Source organism: Rhinatrema bivittatum, chromosome 9 (genome assembly GCF_901001135.1).
Source record: "Rhinatrema bivittatum chromosome 9, aRhiBiv1.1, whole genome shotgun sequence".
Classification (NCBI taxonomy): domain Eukaryota; kingdom Metazoa; phylum Chordata; class Amphibia; order Gymnophiona; family Rhinatrematidae; genus Rhinatrema; species Rhinatrema bivittatum.
In genome coordinates this window covers 186464961-186481072 of record NC_042623.1, presented here as the reverse complement: position 1 = coordinate 186481072, position 16112 = coordinate 186464961, and the positions used below count along the sequence as shown (strand labels likewise).

Genomic DNA, 16112 nt, shown 5'->3' with positions numbered 1-16112 from the left:
CACAGCCACGGCTCGCCAATTCCTCATTCTACTAGGACATATGGCCTCTTCAGTTCAAGTAACTCCCATGGCCCGTCTGGCCATGAGAGTCACACAATGGACTCTAAGATTACAATGGACTCAAGCTCTTCAGCCTCTGTCCTCCATTGTTACGCACTCCGTCTGTCTCTTGCCTGGTGGACAAATCAATCCAACCTCCTACAGGGCTTGTCCTTTCTTCCACCAGATCCCCAGATAATCCTCACCACTGACGCTTCCAACATCGGGTGGGGAGCCCATCTACACAATCTGCAAACTCAAGGATACTGGTCACTAGAGGAAGCCAAACACCAGATAAATTTCCTGGAGCTGCGAGCAATCCGCTATGCTCTCAGGACCTTTCAAGATTGCCTATCGAACCACGCAATCTTAATTCAAACAGACAACCAGGTGGCCATGTGGTACATAAACAAGCAGGGAGGCACAGGCTCCTTCCTTCTGTCAGGAAGCTGCGCAGATTTGGGCGGAAGCCCTCTCCCGCTCCATGTACCTCAAAGCCACCTACCTCCCGGGAGTGGACAATGTATTGGCAGACCAGCTGAGCCGTGTCTTCCAACCGCACGAGTGGTCACTCAATCCCTTGGTAGCGACCTCTCTATTTCACAAGTGGGGTTATCCCCACATAGACCTCTTTGCGTCCCCTCAGAACCACAAAGTGGACAATTACTGCTCTCTCATTCGGAGCCAGCACTCTCGGCCGAGGGATGCATTCTCCCTCGCGTGGACAACCGGTCTGCTTTATGCATTCCCTCCACTTCCTCTTCTGTCGAAGACTCTCGTGAAACTGCGTCAGGACAGAGGAACTATGATCCTGATAGCGCCGCACTGGCCACGCCAAGTGTGGTTTCCCATACTACAGGATCTCTCCATCCGCAGACACATTCCTCTGGGAACGGACCCGCATCTGCTCACTCAAAACGACGGATGCCTCCTCCATCCCAACCTCCGAGCCTTGTCACTGACGGCATGGATGTTGAAAGGTTAGTCCTTCAGCCATTTAACCTTTCGGATTCAGTTTCTCGTGTCCTGATCGCTTCACGAAAGCCTTCCACAAGAAAATCTTACTCATACAAATGGAAACGGTACACATCATGGTGCACTTCTCAGTCCCTTGATCCCCTTTCCTGTCCAATCTCTAAATTCTTGGACTATTTATGGCATCTATCAGAATCAGGTCTAAAGACCTCTTCCATTAGAATGCATGTTAGTGTGGTAGCCGCCTTCCATAAAGGTATCGGGGGTGTCCCTATCTCAGTACAACCCCTGGTAACCCGTTTTCTTAAAGGCTTGCTCCATTTGAAGCCACCTTTACGTCCTCCGGCCCCATCTTGGGACCTTAATCTGGTTCTTGGTCGCCTTATGAAACCACCTTTTGAACCTCTGCACTCCTGTGACCTAAAATATCTCACATGGAAAGTGTTATTCCTTTTGGCTATCACTTCAGCTTGCAGGGTTAGTGAATTACAGGCCCTAGTCACCTATCCGCCTTACACTAAACTCCTGCAGGACCGGGCGGTACTCCGCACTCACCCTAAATTTTTACCTAAGGTAGTTTCGGAGTTTCATATCAATCAATCCATCATACTACCTATCTTCTTTCCCAGGCCCCACTCCAACTCAGGGGAACAGACTCTGCATACCCTAGACTGTAAACGAGCTCTAGCTTTTTATCTAGACTGTACAATTTCTCACAGGAAGAGCACTCAATTATTCGTCTCTTTCCATCCTAACAAGTTAGGACAACCTGTGGGTAAGCAGGCTCTTTCCTCCTGGTTGGCGGCCTGCATTTCCTTCTGCTATCAGCAAGCTGGCATTCCTTTCCAAGACCGTGTTAAGGCACACTCTGTGAGGGCCATGGCGACTTCAGTAGCACACCTTCGATCGGTGCCGCTTCCTGACATCTGCAAAGCTGCAACCTGGAGTTCCCTCCATACCTTTGTAGCCCACTATTGTTTGGATAAAGCTGGAAGACAAGATTCCATCTTCGGCCAATCTGTCTTGCGTAACCTTTTTCTAACTTGATGTACCAACACCCTTCCACCTCCCGGTAGGGTGCGGATGTCCTTACCAAATTCCTCCCCAGTTGTTGTGCCTGTTGCATGCCGTTGGGTACATTTGGTGCAAGTCAGGACATCCTTAGCTCGGTACTCACCCATTTGTGAGGACAACCATCCTGCTTGTCCTGTGAGAAAGCAAATGTTGCTTACCTGATGTAACAGGTGTTCTCACAGGACAGCAGGATGTTAGTCCTCATGAAACCCGCCCGCCACCCCGCGGTGTTGGGTTCGTTTTTATTTATCTTTTCGGCACTGCCTGTAGCTTTGAAACAAGACTGAAGGGAGACCCCTGCTGGCTGCAGGGTTAGTGCCGTGCTGGGCATGCCCAGTAGGGGCCAGTCAAAGTTCCTGAAACTTTGACAGACGTTTTCCGTGGTTGGGCTCCATCCGATGTCACCCATTTGTGAGGACTAACATCCTGCTGTCCTGTGAGAACACCTGTTACCTCAGGTAAGCAACATTTGCTTTCTCACCTCTAGAAGAGGGAGTGCATATGGTTGAGAGCCACTTCGGACTCTGTGGGGGGGGGGGGGGGGAGTTTGAGCAGAGATGTCTTGCTGAGCTTGTTGGCTCAGACTCTGAATACATTTAGTGTTGCCTGAGGTCAATTTTAAGTTAAACATCCTGTTTCTTTCCCCTCTGTATCAAATTTGAGATATTGGATTTAAAGGTAAATGCAGCTCTCAAAGTTCCCATTTTCCACATGGAAACTGAGGTCAACTCTGTGGTCCATCATAGCAGCGGTGTGCAAGAGTCATTGGCATCTCTCCCCTTGACAGAGGCCTACCTGCACATAGCCATCAGGCTGGAGCACCAGAGATTCCTGAGCTTCATGGTCCTAAGGGAACATTTTCAGTTTTGAGCCCTTCCCTTCAGCTGGTGACAGCTCCACATACCAAGGTGATGGTGGTGGAGGCAGCTGCATTGTAAAAGGAGGGTGGTTTGGTGCGTCCTTGTCTAGATGACTGGCTCATCAGTGGACCTGTCAATCAGTACAAAAGGTACCAATGTGCTTGAAGGTCTCTAGGGATGGGTGAACCAAGCAACAAGCCATTTAATTATCTTTCCAACTCTGGATGTGCTGAAATTGAAGTCAGTTTAGGCTTCTGCTAGAACTTTCGGTGCCCAGGGTATGGGACTATTTACAAGTCCTGGAATTAATGTATTGGGTGTTCGTGCATATGCGGCCCCTGCAGGGGGCTCTCCTCGCCCTCTGGAATCAGTTATTGGAAGAGTTTCATCTTTCTTTTCTGTTAGAGGGGGAAGCCAGAGACACTTTTGCAGTGGCTTACTCTCACCCAATCTCAAAGCGTGATGCGGAGTTGGAGGTTTCGAATTGGGTAATAGTCACAACGAATGCAAGCTTCTCCAGATGGAGGGTGGTGTGGCAAGATCAGTCATCATAGGGCCAGTGGCTGAAACAGGAGGCCTCATGGTCTATCCGTCAATTAGAGAAGAGTAGTGCACTTTGTGCTGCTTGTCTGCCAAGGTTACATGGCCATCCAGTATGGATCCTATCAGACAATGCGATGATGGTGGCCTTCATCAATCAAGGTGGAACCAAGAATCAGGCACTGGCTCGAGAGGCCCGGGAGTTGATTCTCTGGGCAGAGCAGCACTTGACGTGGCTGGCAGTATCTCACATCGCTGGAGTGAAAGATGTTCAGGCAAATTTCGTTGGAGAAAGTTAGATCCTGGGGAATGGGAGCTGTCTGAGGCAGCAATGTGTCTCATTCACAGAAGATGGGGCTATCCCAACCAAAAGTGTCATGGTTTTACAGCTGCTAAACTGAATATGATGCAGAAGGAATCGGAGCTCTGGTGCTGCTGTCCCTTCTGGACAAGGGATTACAATGGATAAGAAATATCCAGGCAAAATGATCCTTGTATCTCCAGAGTGGCCACATTGACCATGCTTCCCAGATCTTTTTTTTAATTCTTTATTTCATTTTACAAACAAAAAATGCTTGCAATGAGAAGATCATGATTGGACAATATATAAGCCAACTGATTACATAGTAAATATTTAACAAAGAAAATTACACAATTATCCAATCTATGCATATAGAAGAAAGGAATCTAGGGCAAGAGAAAAAAAGGGGAGATGGAAACAAATATTATAGAAAAAAAAGGCATTAACATAGTTACTCAACCAGCACTAAATCAAAATTGACCTCCATTTACTTCAGTTACTGGGGACGAGGTGGTTGGCCTATTGATCTGGTTGGAAAAATATAAAACACTCATCACCCCTCTTAACCATGCATTTGCAAGGATAACGTAAAGTAAACGAAAAACCTAAAGAAATAATACTTTGCCATAAGGAAAAACTCCCTTCTCCTTGTCACCTGGGCCAAATCAGGATAAATCCTTACTACTTGACCATAATAGGTTACTGGAGATTTCCTAAAGAAATTACACAACATTTAATTCTGAAACAGAAATGAGACACCAACAGAGTATTTAAGTGCATCCAAATGAGTTTTCTAAAAAGCTGGTCAGGTTTTCAGGAATACTAACACCAGTGGCTAACCCTGTAGGAGATCTTCTATTAAGGAAACGACAATTGAGGGAATATTTTTCTTCTGAGAAACCAAGAGCTGCTGTCAGGAACCGCTTCATCGTTATAAAGGGAATATCACCTGCTATTTTAGGGAAATTCAGGATTTACAAGTTTAAGTGTCTAGCATTATTCACAATTTCCAGTCTAGAGCAAGCCATCTGCTCTCTTATAGTAGCCACATTAAGTACTTGGATAGACTGAATTTTATTTTCAGCATCCAAGATCCTATTAAAAGCCATGCTGGCTTGTTCTTGGACCTCAAGGGTTTTCTGTTGTAAATTACAAGTAAGAGTCCATTTTATTCTCTAAGCATCTCAAGGAAGTCCCGTAGCCTACTACAAAGTCCTATCGCCTCCAGAGTAACCTCCTCCAGTTGTGATGGAATCCGCAGAGACTCACCAATCTCACTGGCAGATGTCTGTCCACGATGACCAGCTAAAAAAATCTCACCCACTCCCCTTTGTGGGTGATCCCCAGGTCAAGCCACTGCAGGACCTCCAATGCCAAAGTTCATCTCCATTCTGGGGGACGAAGATATCCCTTTCCAGCACTGGACGAGGAAGCACCCCCCCCCCCTCAGTTGTTCTTACCACGTCATCGGTCCGCATCTGAGGGACAGCTGCGCTGGGTTTGGATGGAGGTCGGGGTGAACCCGGCTCTCCACCGCAGAGGCTTGCATTGAATTCATCGGCTCCTCCATGTGCTGGCTGGCTCATAAAACACAGGATATCAAGCTGCCCTGGGGAAGGTATGGATTCTGGAGGGAAAATTCTAACCTTCCCCTTTCTTTTAGATGGCATGTTAATGGGAAAAAAGTCTGGGAAACAATCAAATCTTAGGGCAGGCAGCACTCGGCAGCCTCACTATGCCGCCATCTTGCCCATGCTTCCCAGATCTGATCAACATGGCCAGAGACGGGCCCCTAAGATTCGAACATTGGTCGACTCTTTTCCAGCAGGGCCCAATATTTTCAGGTCAGGCAGTTTGCTTCTGTCTTGTGACTTTGCTTCTGAGAGGAGACTGAGGTGAAGGGTATATTCCCCACCTTATTGCAGACTAGGTGACTTTACATCATTATATGTGCAAATTTGAGGGATCTTCAAGACCTGGTCTGCTGTTGGAGTGCAGTCTGTTCAGGCTATGGTGTTGCATACTTTGAGGTTCTGGTCAAAGGATTAGCCTCTAGCTCCAAGTCCAGGTAGCAACGTTGTGTTGTCTCTGGGGTAAGGTGAAAGGGTATTCTCTGTCCACACATCTAGATATGTTATGGTTCCTTCGGGTAGCTAAGAACTTATGTCTTCAGATGTGGAACATTTGTCTATCTTGGAATCTGAATCTAGTCCTTAGAGGATTGTGTGAGGCTCAGTTTGAACCTCTAAAGAGGGCTACGGTTAAGGACTTGACTCTTAAAGTGGGTTTTCTTGGTGACTGTTTGGCCAGGAGAATTTCGGAGCTGCAGGTGCTGCCGTGTCGAGATCCCTTCCCACGTATGTCAGATTCGAGGGTATCTTTATGCATGGTGCCTTTTCTGCCTGAGGTAGTCCGGATTAGGATTCCTCTGCACCTCACGTGGGGGAGCTTAGGCTCTTAGATGGGAGGTGTAAATTATTGAGGTATTAAAAATAACTTATTTCTGTGGATCAAATTGCCGCTTTGCACTGTGAAGTGGTCCAAAGGAGGGAGGTAAGACTTCTAAGGCTACAGTTGTGCGGTGGCTGATGGAAGCTATCGAGTCGACTTACATTTCTAAAGGGCGCTCGCAGGGGGGAGGGGATTAGGGGCATACTCGACGCCTTCTCAGGCAACTTCATGGGCTGAGTCACAACAGGGTTCTCTGCATTAAATGTGCATGATGGCTACTGGGAAGTCATTGCACAATTTTGCTAGACATTGCTTGGATGTTGAGGCTCCAGCTTCCATGTGCTTTATTTAGTGAGTGTTCTGTGAGTGCAACTCTCTCCAGGTCCCACCCGAGCTAAGGGGAGGTTAGGTACATCTCAGGAGTCTGGACTGATCTGGATTGGTTCTTACCTGCTAATTTTTGTTCCTGGAGTACCACAGATCAGTCCAGAGACCCGCCCGTTTACCTGAGGGGGGGGGGGGGGGAGAGTCTGCTGCTCATACTGTTGCTTTGTATATAGTGTGGAGTTGGACATTTTCAATGCTGATCCCTTTGTTAAATTTGGGAAACAAGTTTTCCACTGTCTTGGGCAACTTCACTTCTTGGTGGCTGCTGTCATCTTGGCTTGGGTACAGCTGGCACACTGGGTTATGCACAGTGTTGGTGAAACTTTGTCGCCATCTGCTGGCAGGGAAGCAAAACCCAGGAGTCTGGACTTGATCAGTGGTACTAAAGGAACAAAAATTAGCAGGGTAAGAACCAATTTTCCTTTGAGCCAGGACATTCCTCAATTCTTCACTACCAATCTTTTGTTCTGTTTAATTCAGTCTAAATGTATGAACCTATAGTTTTCTATATCTCCTCTTGATCCTCTGAAAATGACCCAGTTGTATCTTAAGTCTTTACAAAGTGTCTCTATCCTACTTTAAAGAATTTGAAAGCTCAGAAATGCTGATAGGATTAGATTACGTTGCTCACATTGTACTGGCATTTTTTTTGATACATTTCCTTAATCTCGAAAATTGGAATCCTGGTACCACAGCAACTCAAGCTTCATGCTGCACGCAGTATACAGACTTGGGCTGTGTCGTGACTTTCCAAATGTTTAGCTCCGTTCCCATTCACCAGAACTGCTGGGGAAACAATTTTTCTTTATCTGCAGCTTGTTCTTGCAGAATTTCTTTGAAACAATTTGTAAAGCAAGAATCTGAGGGCTTGGCCTTACCCATAGCTAGTCTCCTTTAGAGAGGACAGGCTTGCTGCAGCTTGATCAAATGCAAATCTTTGTAACAAACTATAAATCACAGCTAGAAGAAAAAATGCAAGAAAACTTACAGCCTTGGGTAGTTTTCCCCAAGGGCCCTGCTGCTTGCTGTCACAGAATGTAAATAACTGAATTGTTTTCATCTTTTCTCTAGAGCATGGGTCTTAATTTGCAGTGGATATTTTCTGCCCGTGGTGACTTTAGCAGAGCGACAGCTGCTTTAAAGAATGACCTGAAAAACAGTGACCTGAACAATGCAGCCTTATGCCGAAAAATGAATGAGCGTATCATGAGAGTAAGTGACGCCAGTCTTTTCCACAGCTGTACACAAAGAACCCAGGCCAAATACTTCGGTTTTGGTGATCAGCGTGCTACTATTGTCGCCCATGTACACTAATCTTGTTTTCAGGATATCTCATATTCATGGACTTTTCTGTGAAACAGTGGTTTTATAAGATTTGCATTTTACACTTGCCTTTCCAAATCTGAGCTTGACAAGTTACACTAAGAGTACAGTAGGTAGTTTCCTGCCCAAGAAGGCTTACGATCTTAAGTTAGTTGCCCACGGTCATAAGGCATCAGTGGGAGAAGGAGGATTTGAACTCTGGCTTCCCTGCTGCTAATCAGCTTAAGTTTTTTTTGTTTTGTTTTTTTTAACTCCTATTGGAATCTGAGTGCCAGCATTGGCTATTGCTGTTTTAAAAGGGTGGAAGGATCACTGTCAGTCCTCCTGATAATCCACTGACTATCTTGTCATTGCATTTGAGACTGAGCAAGTGTAATCTGAATTTGTGGCTTGTAGGCATCTTTCTATTTAAGTACCTTTTTTTTTTATTGTCCACCAGTCCAGACCCATGGGCTTTTCCTCCCTTAATGGCAGATGGAGACGGAACTGGTTTGCTGACATAGTCCTAAATTGTGCCACCTGCAGGTTTTCAGTATTCTGCTTCCAGCAGGTGGTACTAAATCTGCAGTCTGGATGCACTGGGATAGATTGGGGGGTGGGAGGGAGGGTTCATCTAGCTAGGTATGTCTGCCAGGTTGATCAAGGGCAAGCAGGTGCGTTGTGGCCTCTTTCCTAACTAGGTCTGTTTGTAAGGGGAAAGCCAGTGGTGCTGGTTCCCTCTTCTCTCCTATCCCTGTCTCCCTCCCCTCCCTCTCCTGCAGCTTGGATCATAGAGGGAGACTAAGGACTGGCAAGGTTAATGCTGAGGAGCAGCCTACTGGGGAAGTGAATTATTTTTCAGTAAAGTTTTAAAATTAAACTTAATCTGCTGCTCTTTGATTCATCAGCACAGTAGGGGAGGGGTTTGGAATCACAAGTGAAACTTGGTGTCCAGAGCTTGGAGGCTGGCTTCCACCATAGACACTAGGAAGCGCTACATTTCCTGGAGGGGCTGACACTATGGCTCCATTACCTTGAGGCTTTGCTTTGTGGCTTCAGTGGGGGGGGAGTTGATCAGGTACTCCCCCACTTTGCCCCAATGGATCCTGGCTCAGGTGGAGGGACTATAGAGCTAGGAGCAGCTTCAAGGGAAGGCCTCTAAGGGAGGCCTGGTGAGGGGGGGAACATCAGCCATTTTAACTTCCAGCAGCAGTGGCCACGTTAATGTTTCCTGAACCCCCATCTCCTGTGGAGTGGGGAGGGGTCTGGGGTAGGGTCACCAACTGTCTGGATTTTTTCCAGTCTGTACCAAGTATAATTGTTTTTGTTTCATGTCTGGAAGTCACAGGGAGGGCTAAAATGTCCAGAAACCCAGATTTTAGTCCTCCAAAAAAAAAAAATAATTTTTTTTTTATTGGCTAGGGGTGTTTTTTTACCCCCAGCTGGGAGAGGTGGTGAGAGGGTACCGCCAGTCGTCCCTAGCTGCAGGGGGGGGGGGGCTTTGTGTGGGGGCTGGGAGCAGGAGCGGGTGGCAGGGCTGTTCACTTTCCATGCTTGCTGTGTCTGGGGCTTCTCCTCGCTGGCTCTGCTCTGTACGAGTACTGTGGGCTGGCATCAGCCTTTTCTGTGCTCACAACACACACTCCCTAATTTTTTTTGTCCCCCCCCTTGAGATGAGTGCATTTAAAATCCACTAATTTGCAATGTGGTTTAAGGGATCTGCCTTTAATTTGTTTAGTGTCATAGTTCACATAACTCTTCGGCTCATTTAGTGGCAGGTAGAAAACAATTCCCTTTTTCAGGGCATCTGGGTCGTCTTCTAGGATTCCTCTTGGGGGTGGGACTGGCTGAGACTGAGGCAGTGAAACTTTCCTGTCCAGCTCAGCAACCTGCACTAGAGGAGAGGAGGGAAAGAGCATGAACAAGAAGCTACTTATGTGGCTCCTAGCCCAGCTGATTGTCCTGTTTTAGATGTGGGTTACAATGTGTAAGGGAGGAAATCATTTCCTTATACTCCTAAATTAATCTGCAGGTATCATGAGGATCCTGTAACTCTGCAGTCAATAGCTACTGAAGTTTCCTGCTATTCTGATTCAGAAGGTGCCTTATGAAAGGCTGTGTGAATGCTGCAGTTTGTTATCACCTGACAGAAATCCTTTACCCAGACTGAGCTGTGAGCCTGTTGCTCAGAGGTGGTGTAGCGCTGGATACAGTCAGTGATCAGGATCCCAGCCAACTTCCCAGCTGGCATTTAACTGGTTTTGATTTGCAGTTCTGATTGGGGAAGTGCAGTAATTAGCTCTGCCATTAAGTCATCTATACTAGATAATGCTTACTGTAATATCCAATTTTCTTTCCCTGCTTGCTCTTTGCAAATTCTTTTCATGTTCACTGTTCCTAATTTTTGTAAGCACTGTGACTAGTTGCAGACAGTTCTACAAATTAGTGACCCACATAAATGGTCATTGGGAGATCCTAGTCTTTTTGGGATGTGGTTTCTTAAATTACTCTTTAAGAACTGTGCCTCTGAATTTTGGGATAGCAGTATTCCCATAATCCATCAGAGAAAAGATTCTGGGCCAGGATACTTTTCTGTGCAAGCAGAAACCATTTGGGTGGGAGTAGGTGCAGGTGAGACCTATGCAGTGCTTGATGGTATTATCAGGTGGCCAGAGGTTTAACCTCTGTGTAACATGCAGTATTGCAGTGCTACCTCTAATATCCTATTTTAGAAGTGCTCTGCGACATGTAAAGGAGGAATTGTGGGGAATAGAAGAGAATACTGCTTTGTGCTTGCTGTGCCTTTGCCAGGATGTAGAATATGGCCATAGGCAACAAGCAAAAAAACACAAACAGCTCCCATCAACTCTTGGATTACATGAACCGCTTTGTATCTGTAAATCTGCACTCGAATTCTTTGGCTATTAACTTTGTGTGTGAAACTAGGTCAGCCTAGCACAATTTTATACACTTGGGCTGTATTTTAAAGAAGTGCCAACTACAATCAGCTAATTGTTGTCTTTCAGGTAGAACACACCTTCCTCTCCCAATACGTCTCACCAAAGGATACTCCTTTCCGTCACATTTTCTATGGCACGGGAAGCCACACCTTGTCGGCCTTATTGGATCACCTGAGCATCTCGAAGACCAACAGCAAACTGTTTTCTGAAAGCCTGTTTAGGAACCAGCTTGCCTTGGCTACATGGAGCATTCAGGGAGCTGCTAACGCCTTGGCCGGTGATATCTGGGACATTGACAACGAATTCTAAATATTCCGATACATGGCAAAACGTTCTCCAAAACATGAAATGTGCGCGCTCTCTCTCTCTCCCCCCCCCCAAGTCTCAAGCAAAAAAAAAAAATTGCAAATCAGAAGAAAACATTTAAGAACCTTCTGATAGTTCAGAAAGGGTCCCAAATGCATAGTTCTGAATTTATAAGGTTGATGCAATATTTTGTACTGATTTAATGCAGGAACAGCTACTTGGAAATGGATTTAAATCTGTGTATGCACATGTAGACTAGAACCCTTTCTGATCGCCTACAAGGTCGTCTTGTTGGCCAGTAGGGCTCCTGATGCATTCTTACTCCTATTACACTTAAGAGCAAAGGCTTAAAGCCTTCATCCAGAGGTAGAGGGGAGATCAGATGGAACCTCCCCTCCCCCACCAAAGATTACTTTAGTTTGGTTTGATTTTGGGGGAGAGGATGGGTGCATTGATCTATGTGAGGTTTTTAAGCCTCCTTTGGTACTACTTTGCTGTTTTGGTGTAGGAGAGAACTTGGGGCAAGGGAGGGGAGATGGGACAAAAGTTTGAGAATGCACTTAAATGTATTTTCAGGAAAAAAAAACCTTGTAGGCTTTCAGCTTAGTGAGGGCAAGATGAAAACAAAATCTAACGCAAAACGTGTACTGAGCTCTACCTGCTGCAGCCGAGTGATCCACACCGGTTTGACAGCCATGATACTGGTGCTCTGTATCTCGTGAATCATCATCATGCCTTCAGACTCTCTCAGGGCTGTGCAGAAGAGATCCTTTGTAAATGTAACGGAATTAGTACTCCTGCAAAACTAATTTAATGCTGGGAGTGAGCATCTCTATTTGTAAAATTGTTAATTTGGGAATCTGAGTTAGGATTAACATACCTTTCAGATCTTATTGAAGAGTAGAACATATTCTCATGGCAGCTGAATTTTCTTTGGCCAAAAATATGTACACAGGTTTTGGGAAGACTATTTCCATTGTGGCATTGATGTTTTTTTGTCTTTTTTTTGTTAATTTATTTATCAGTGACAGAGTTCACTATAAATTGTGTTCATTTTTTTATATGGGTAATTATCGGAAGCAGTGTCTTCCATAATTGACGGTTATACTGTCGGATTTTTTCAGTGAAAAGCAGCATCTGCTATTTAAGTCTACCGTGATACTGGAGTTTCTGCATTCAGTAACTAATTAGAGTTTAAGGACTTTATTCGTAGCTTGCTTCTAGTTTCAACGATGTCAGAGATCTGCGAAGCTCAGTGATGAATTGTATAGGAATTATAAATAACAGGAAGACGTCTGCAGTCAGACTTGCTTGCTTCCTGTTTTTAACTCCTTAGAAAGATTCAGTGGGGAAATCATTTTTTGTGACCATAAATTCTACCCATGCCTTAATAAACTAACCAGGTCACATGGCATGCAAAGCAAATTTAGTGTTCTTTCCAGACACTGTTAAGTCAGTTGCTGAAATGACATTTTTCCTTTTGCTCTGCCGGTGCTGCTGGATTAGCACCTCAGACTAGTTACAGACCTGTCCACTGTCTGTGGTTGGGGGCTGGTCAAGTGGCCTGGGTTCTGCTCCCTGGCTCACGTCTTCTCCCTGGCTGGACTGGGCAGCAGCAGTCACAGCCGCTGGGGAGGGAGGGAGGACGTTACACTGTACTGGCGCCACCTAGTGGCTGGATTCGGCACCCACCGTGGCAGGGTTCTGGAAGGGCCCACTCACGCATGGGCTCCAGCCAAATCCTCTTGCTCCAGTGCCTGAGCAGATATAAAACAGGGGGAAGAATCCCCAGGTAAGTTACAAATGGAGGCCCCTGGTTCTAACTCAGCCAAGGTCCACAATTGGTAACTTTTTGCTGGGGCCCCTGCAAAAAAATGGCAAGTAGTAAACATGCCCACCACTAGTGAGAAATTTTGGAAATCTTTAAGACGCTTCTTCAAAGCCCCTGGAAGCAGCCATGTCTGTGATAAACTGGGTATGATATACCTGGCTCTGCTGCTAAATGCACCATTGCCTCATGCAGAGATGGAACCGAAGCCGTTCATGACTCTCTTCCCCCCAATGCAGTCACTTGCACATATTCAGGGAATTAAGAGTAACTGCTCAAACGTTTTAAAAAGTAGTGACTTTCCAAGTAAAATGAACTGTGGGGGGTGGCTATCGCTAACTGTCATGGAGTTTTGGAAACCTTAACTGGTCTCCTTCAGTGTCACCCGTGAGTGATTCTGCTGCTTTTGTAGACTGACCATTTTCTGCTAGCGGTCACATTTTGCAAAAGGCTTACACTGCCTAGTGCTGGCTTTGAAGTCTTGCCATAGAGTGATAATTTGCTGGTGGCACGGCTGTAAACATAATCCAGCTGACCCTGGCACAATCTAATTGTAGGGATATGCTAGCTAGAATAGCAATCTTTGCTTTTGGCATTTTTGGATATTGGGTAGATCCAAATATTTAAACCTGCTGCAAGAAGCATACGAACTGAATGGGAGATGTTCCCTATCTAAAAATCCTGAAGGGGAACACTGGGAAGGGTGAGAGTGGGAATGATCTGCTCTTAGGTTCAGTCTAGAAATCCACAAGCAAAAAAACGCGCACGCAGAAATTGGGTGCAGAATTTCCAGTCTCCTTGTGTATCATGAGACCAGACTCATTATCGGAAGCAGTGTCTTCCATAGTGAATGAAAAACCAGGTAGCTTTTGTCTACCAAGGTGTTTATATCGGAGGCAGTGACCTCCATATCTCACACTGAGGGTTATGTAATTATCGGGAGCAGTGTTTCCCATAATTTTAGTATTGCTGTCATTGCTAAGACACTTCCAAAGCATGAAGATCGTTAGTATCTAACATGGATTCTCAATGCCCTCTTTAAATCATGTTTTGTTGCAGTGGAACCTTTTTTTAGTCTTGCCTTTTCAGTTCATTAAAGGACTAATACATGTAGTACTCTGCTTTCTGGATGGTTACGTGCGCTCTGATCTGTTGACTTTATGCTTGATGTTACCGTAGTTGGTTAGTACAGTATCGCTTATGTGGAATGCTTTTTTTTTTTCTGCAAAGGGTGAGATTTGAAGATAGAAAATTTCTGGATAATGCTGATCTGAGCTTGTTGCTGCTTGGTCTGGTTATAAAGTATATAATGGGTCTGCTTCTCTAATGTTGAAGACCTGCAGATGTGAACTTGGGGAGATTTTATACTGCATTAAGCTCATTCCAGCACGAGTCCCTGCCGCCGTGTAAAATGTTCAGATCACCAAGTCTCTTAGCACTTAGGGTGTGTAGGTGTTCAGGTCATTGTGTGTAATTGTTCTTCATAAAGACATTAAATTTCTCCAAAAATATGCAGATTACATGCAAAATAGTCTAAGGCTCGAGGACCATAGGTCCATTTCAGACATTTCATCTGCATTGAAGTACTTTGTGGTGATTTCTAGGCACAAGTGTACAAGAGAACTTCAGCTCTGAGCAAATTGTATTAGCCTTCATCCACGGAGGGGCAAACGGCAACAAACCACCCATCTAGCCACCGAACATAAGAAATTAAGTGAAAAGCAGGGATTCGTAAATAGCCTAGCTCTGCAGAGCTTGAGGAATCTGCAACACTACTGCACAAATCCTTTCCAACAAAGGTTTCAAACAATCTTTAAGTCTCCTGATCGCTTTTCAAGCAGTTAAAAATTTATATAAAACCATCACCACCACCACTCATGGGTAGTAGTAGTAACGTCAAAGTGTCTTTAAAGCTTGGAGCTAGACTAAGCTGATGCTATTATGATTCTGTGTTTCACTTCCTGCCATTGATGCTCTTAACTTTTTCAGCTTTCCTTGTACTGATTCTTTGGGTTTATGTAAAATAATTTCAGATCACTATTAAATGGTTTTGTTAGAAATTTCTATAGCCTTTAGTATGTGCCAATTTTCACTTTTTTATTAATTCTTCAGTGCTGCTGCCAACTTCTTTCCTTTGTCAACCTGCATGCATGCATGCTTCTCCTTTCCCAGCAATTACACGTGAAAGTTGGCATGGACAGAAATCAGCATGACCCTTTTTGTGGCTTACTGCGAACGGAGGTGGGCAAATGTTTCACTAAGCAGCTGATGCATTCCTGTTCAGTCTTGTAGCATAAACTTAGTTCTTAAAGTCATTTGAGATTTTTCTGTTGAGCCTATGCAGTAGCTTTAGCAGCTGCTTTACTATAGGTCTGCATACTCTTACACTATTCTCCAGATGTTATGTAATGTTAACCTAGAAGCCTCTGCTTGTATTTTCTTTCTCACTCCACTTCAATAAAGTCATTTATGTGTTACTTATGATGCACTGTCAGTTGCTGTTTTGCTGAAATGTTGACCCTAACATCCTGAACTGTTCAGTTTTGTCAGATTGTTCAACCAACATCTCGGGCAGAAATCTTCCTTCCTTACAGGCCGATACAGTAAAGCACGGCCGCAGGTACCCCGTTTCTAACCAGCTTTGGACGCACAATTTGGACACGTAAGGCGAACCCGCGATTCAGTATCCAGTTTTACGCATCCTTACCGCTTCTTGAAATCGCATAACCCTTTCTGCCAGCGGCATGTAGGATATGTTAATGATCGGACTAGCTATTCCCTCAGATACAGTATTGTACACCCAGATTATCGCCTTTTTAACCTGCTATTTTGCCACATTTTTAACCTGCAAATTTACCGCCTACCCTGGCGTTAGTGTGGTGTTCAATCAGCTTCCCGCTGCCTTGAGCTGTATCTTCACCCCCTCTGGATCCCTCCTTCAACCTTCTCTGCAGGTGACACCCCCCCCCCCATGAGGAGAGTGGAACTGGAGACCCCGAAAGCCTTCCCTTCTCCTCCCTGAGCGTGGCGGAGCAGTTTAGCAGGGAGGTCACTGCATCCGTTCATGTGAAAATACTTAAACCCTGTCC

At 45.2% G+C, this 16112-nt stretch overlaps 1 protein-coding gene across 1 annotated transcript in view; it reads left to right on the top strand.

The window, feature by feature from the left end:
- Positions 1–15507, top strand: part of TFRC (transferrin receptor) — a 94938-nt gene extending 79431 nt beyond the window's left edge. Inside the window, 2 exon segments of the mRNA XM_029617343.1 lie at positions 7699–7839; positions 10956–15507. Coding sequence (XP_029473203.1) covers positions 7699–7839; positions 10956–11198 — 384 coding nt within the window. The 3' untranslated portion in view covers positions 11199–15507.
- The last annotated feature ends 605 nt before the right edge of the window (positions 15508–16112 follow it).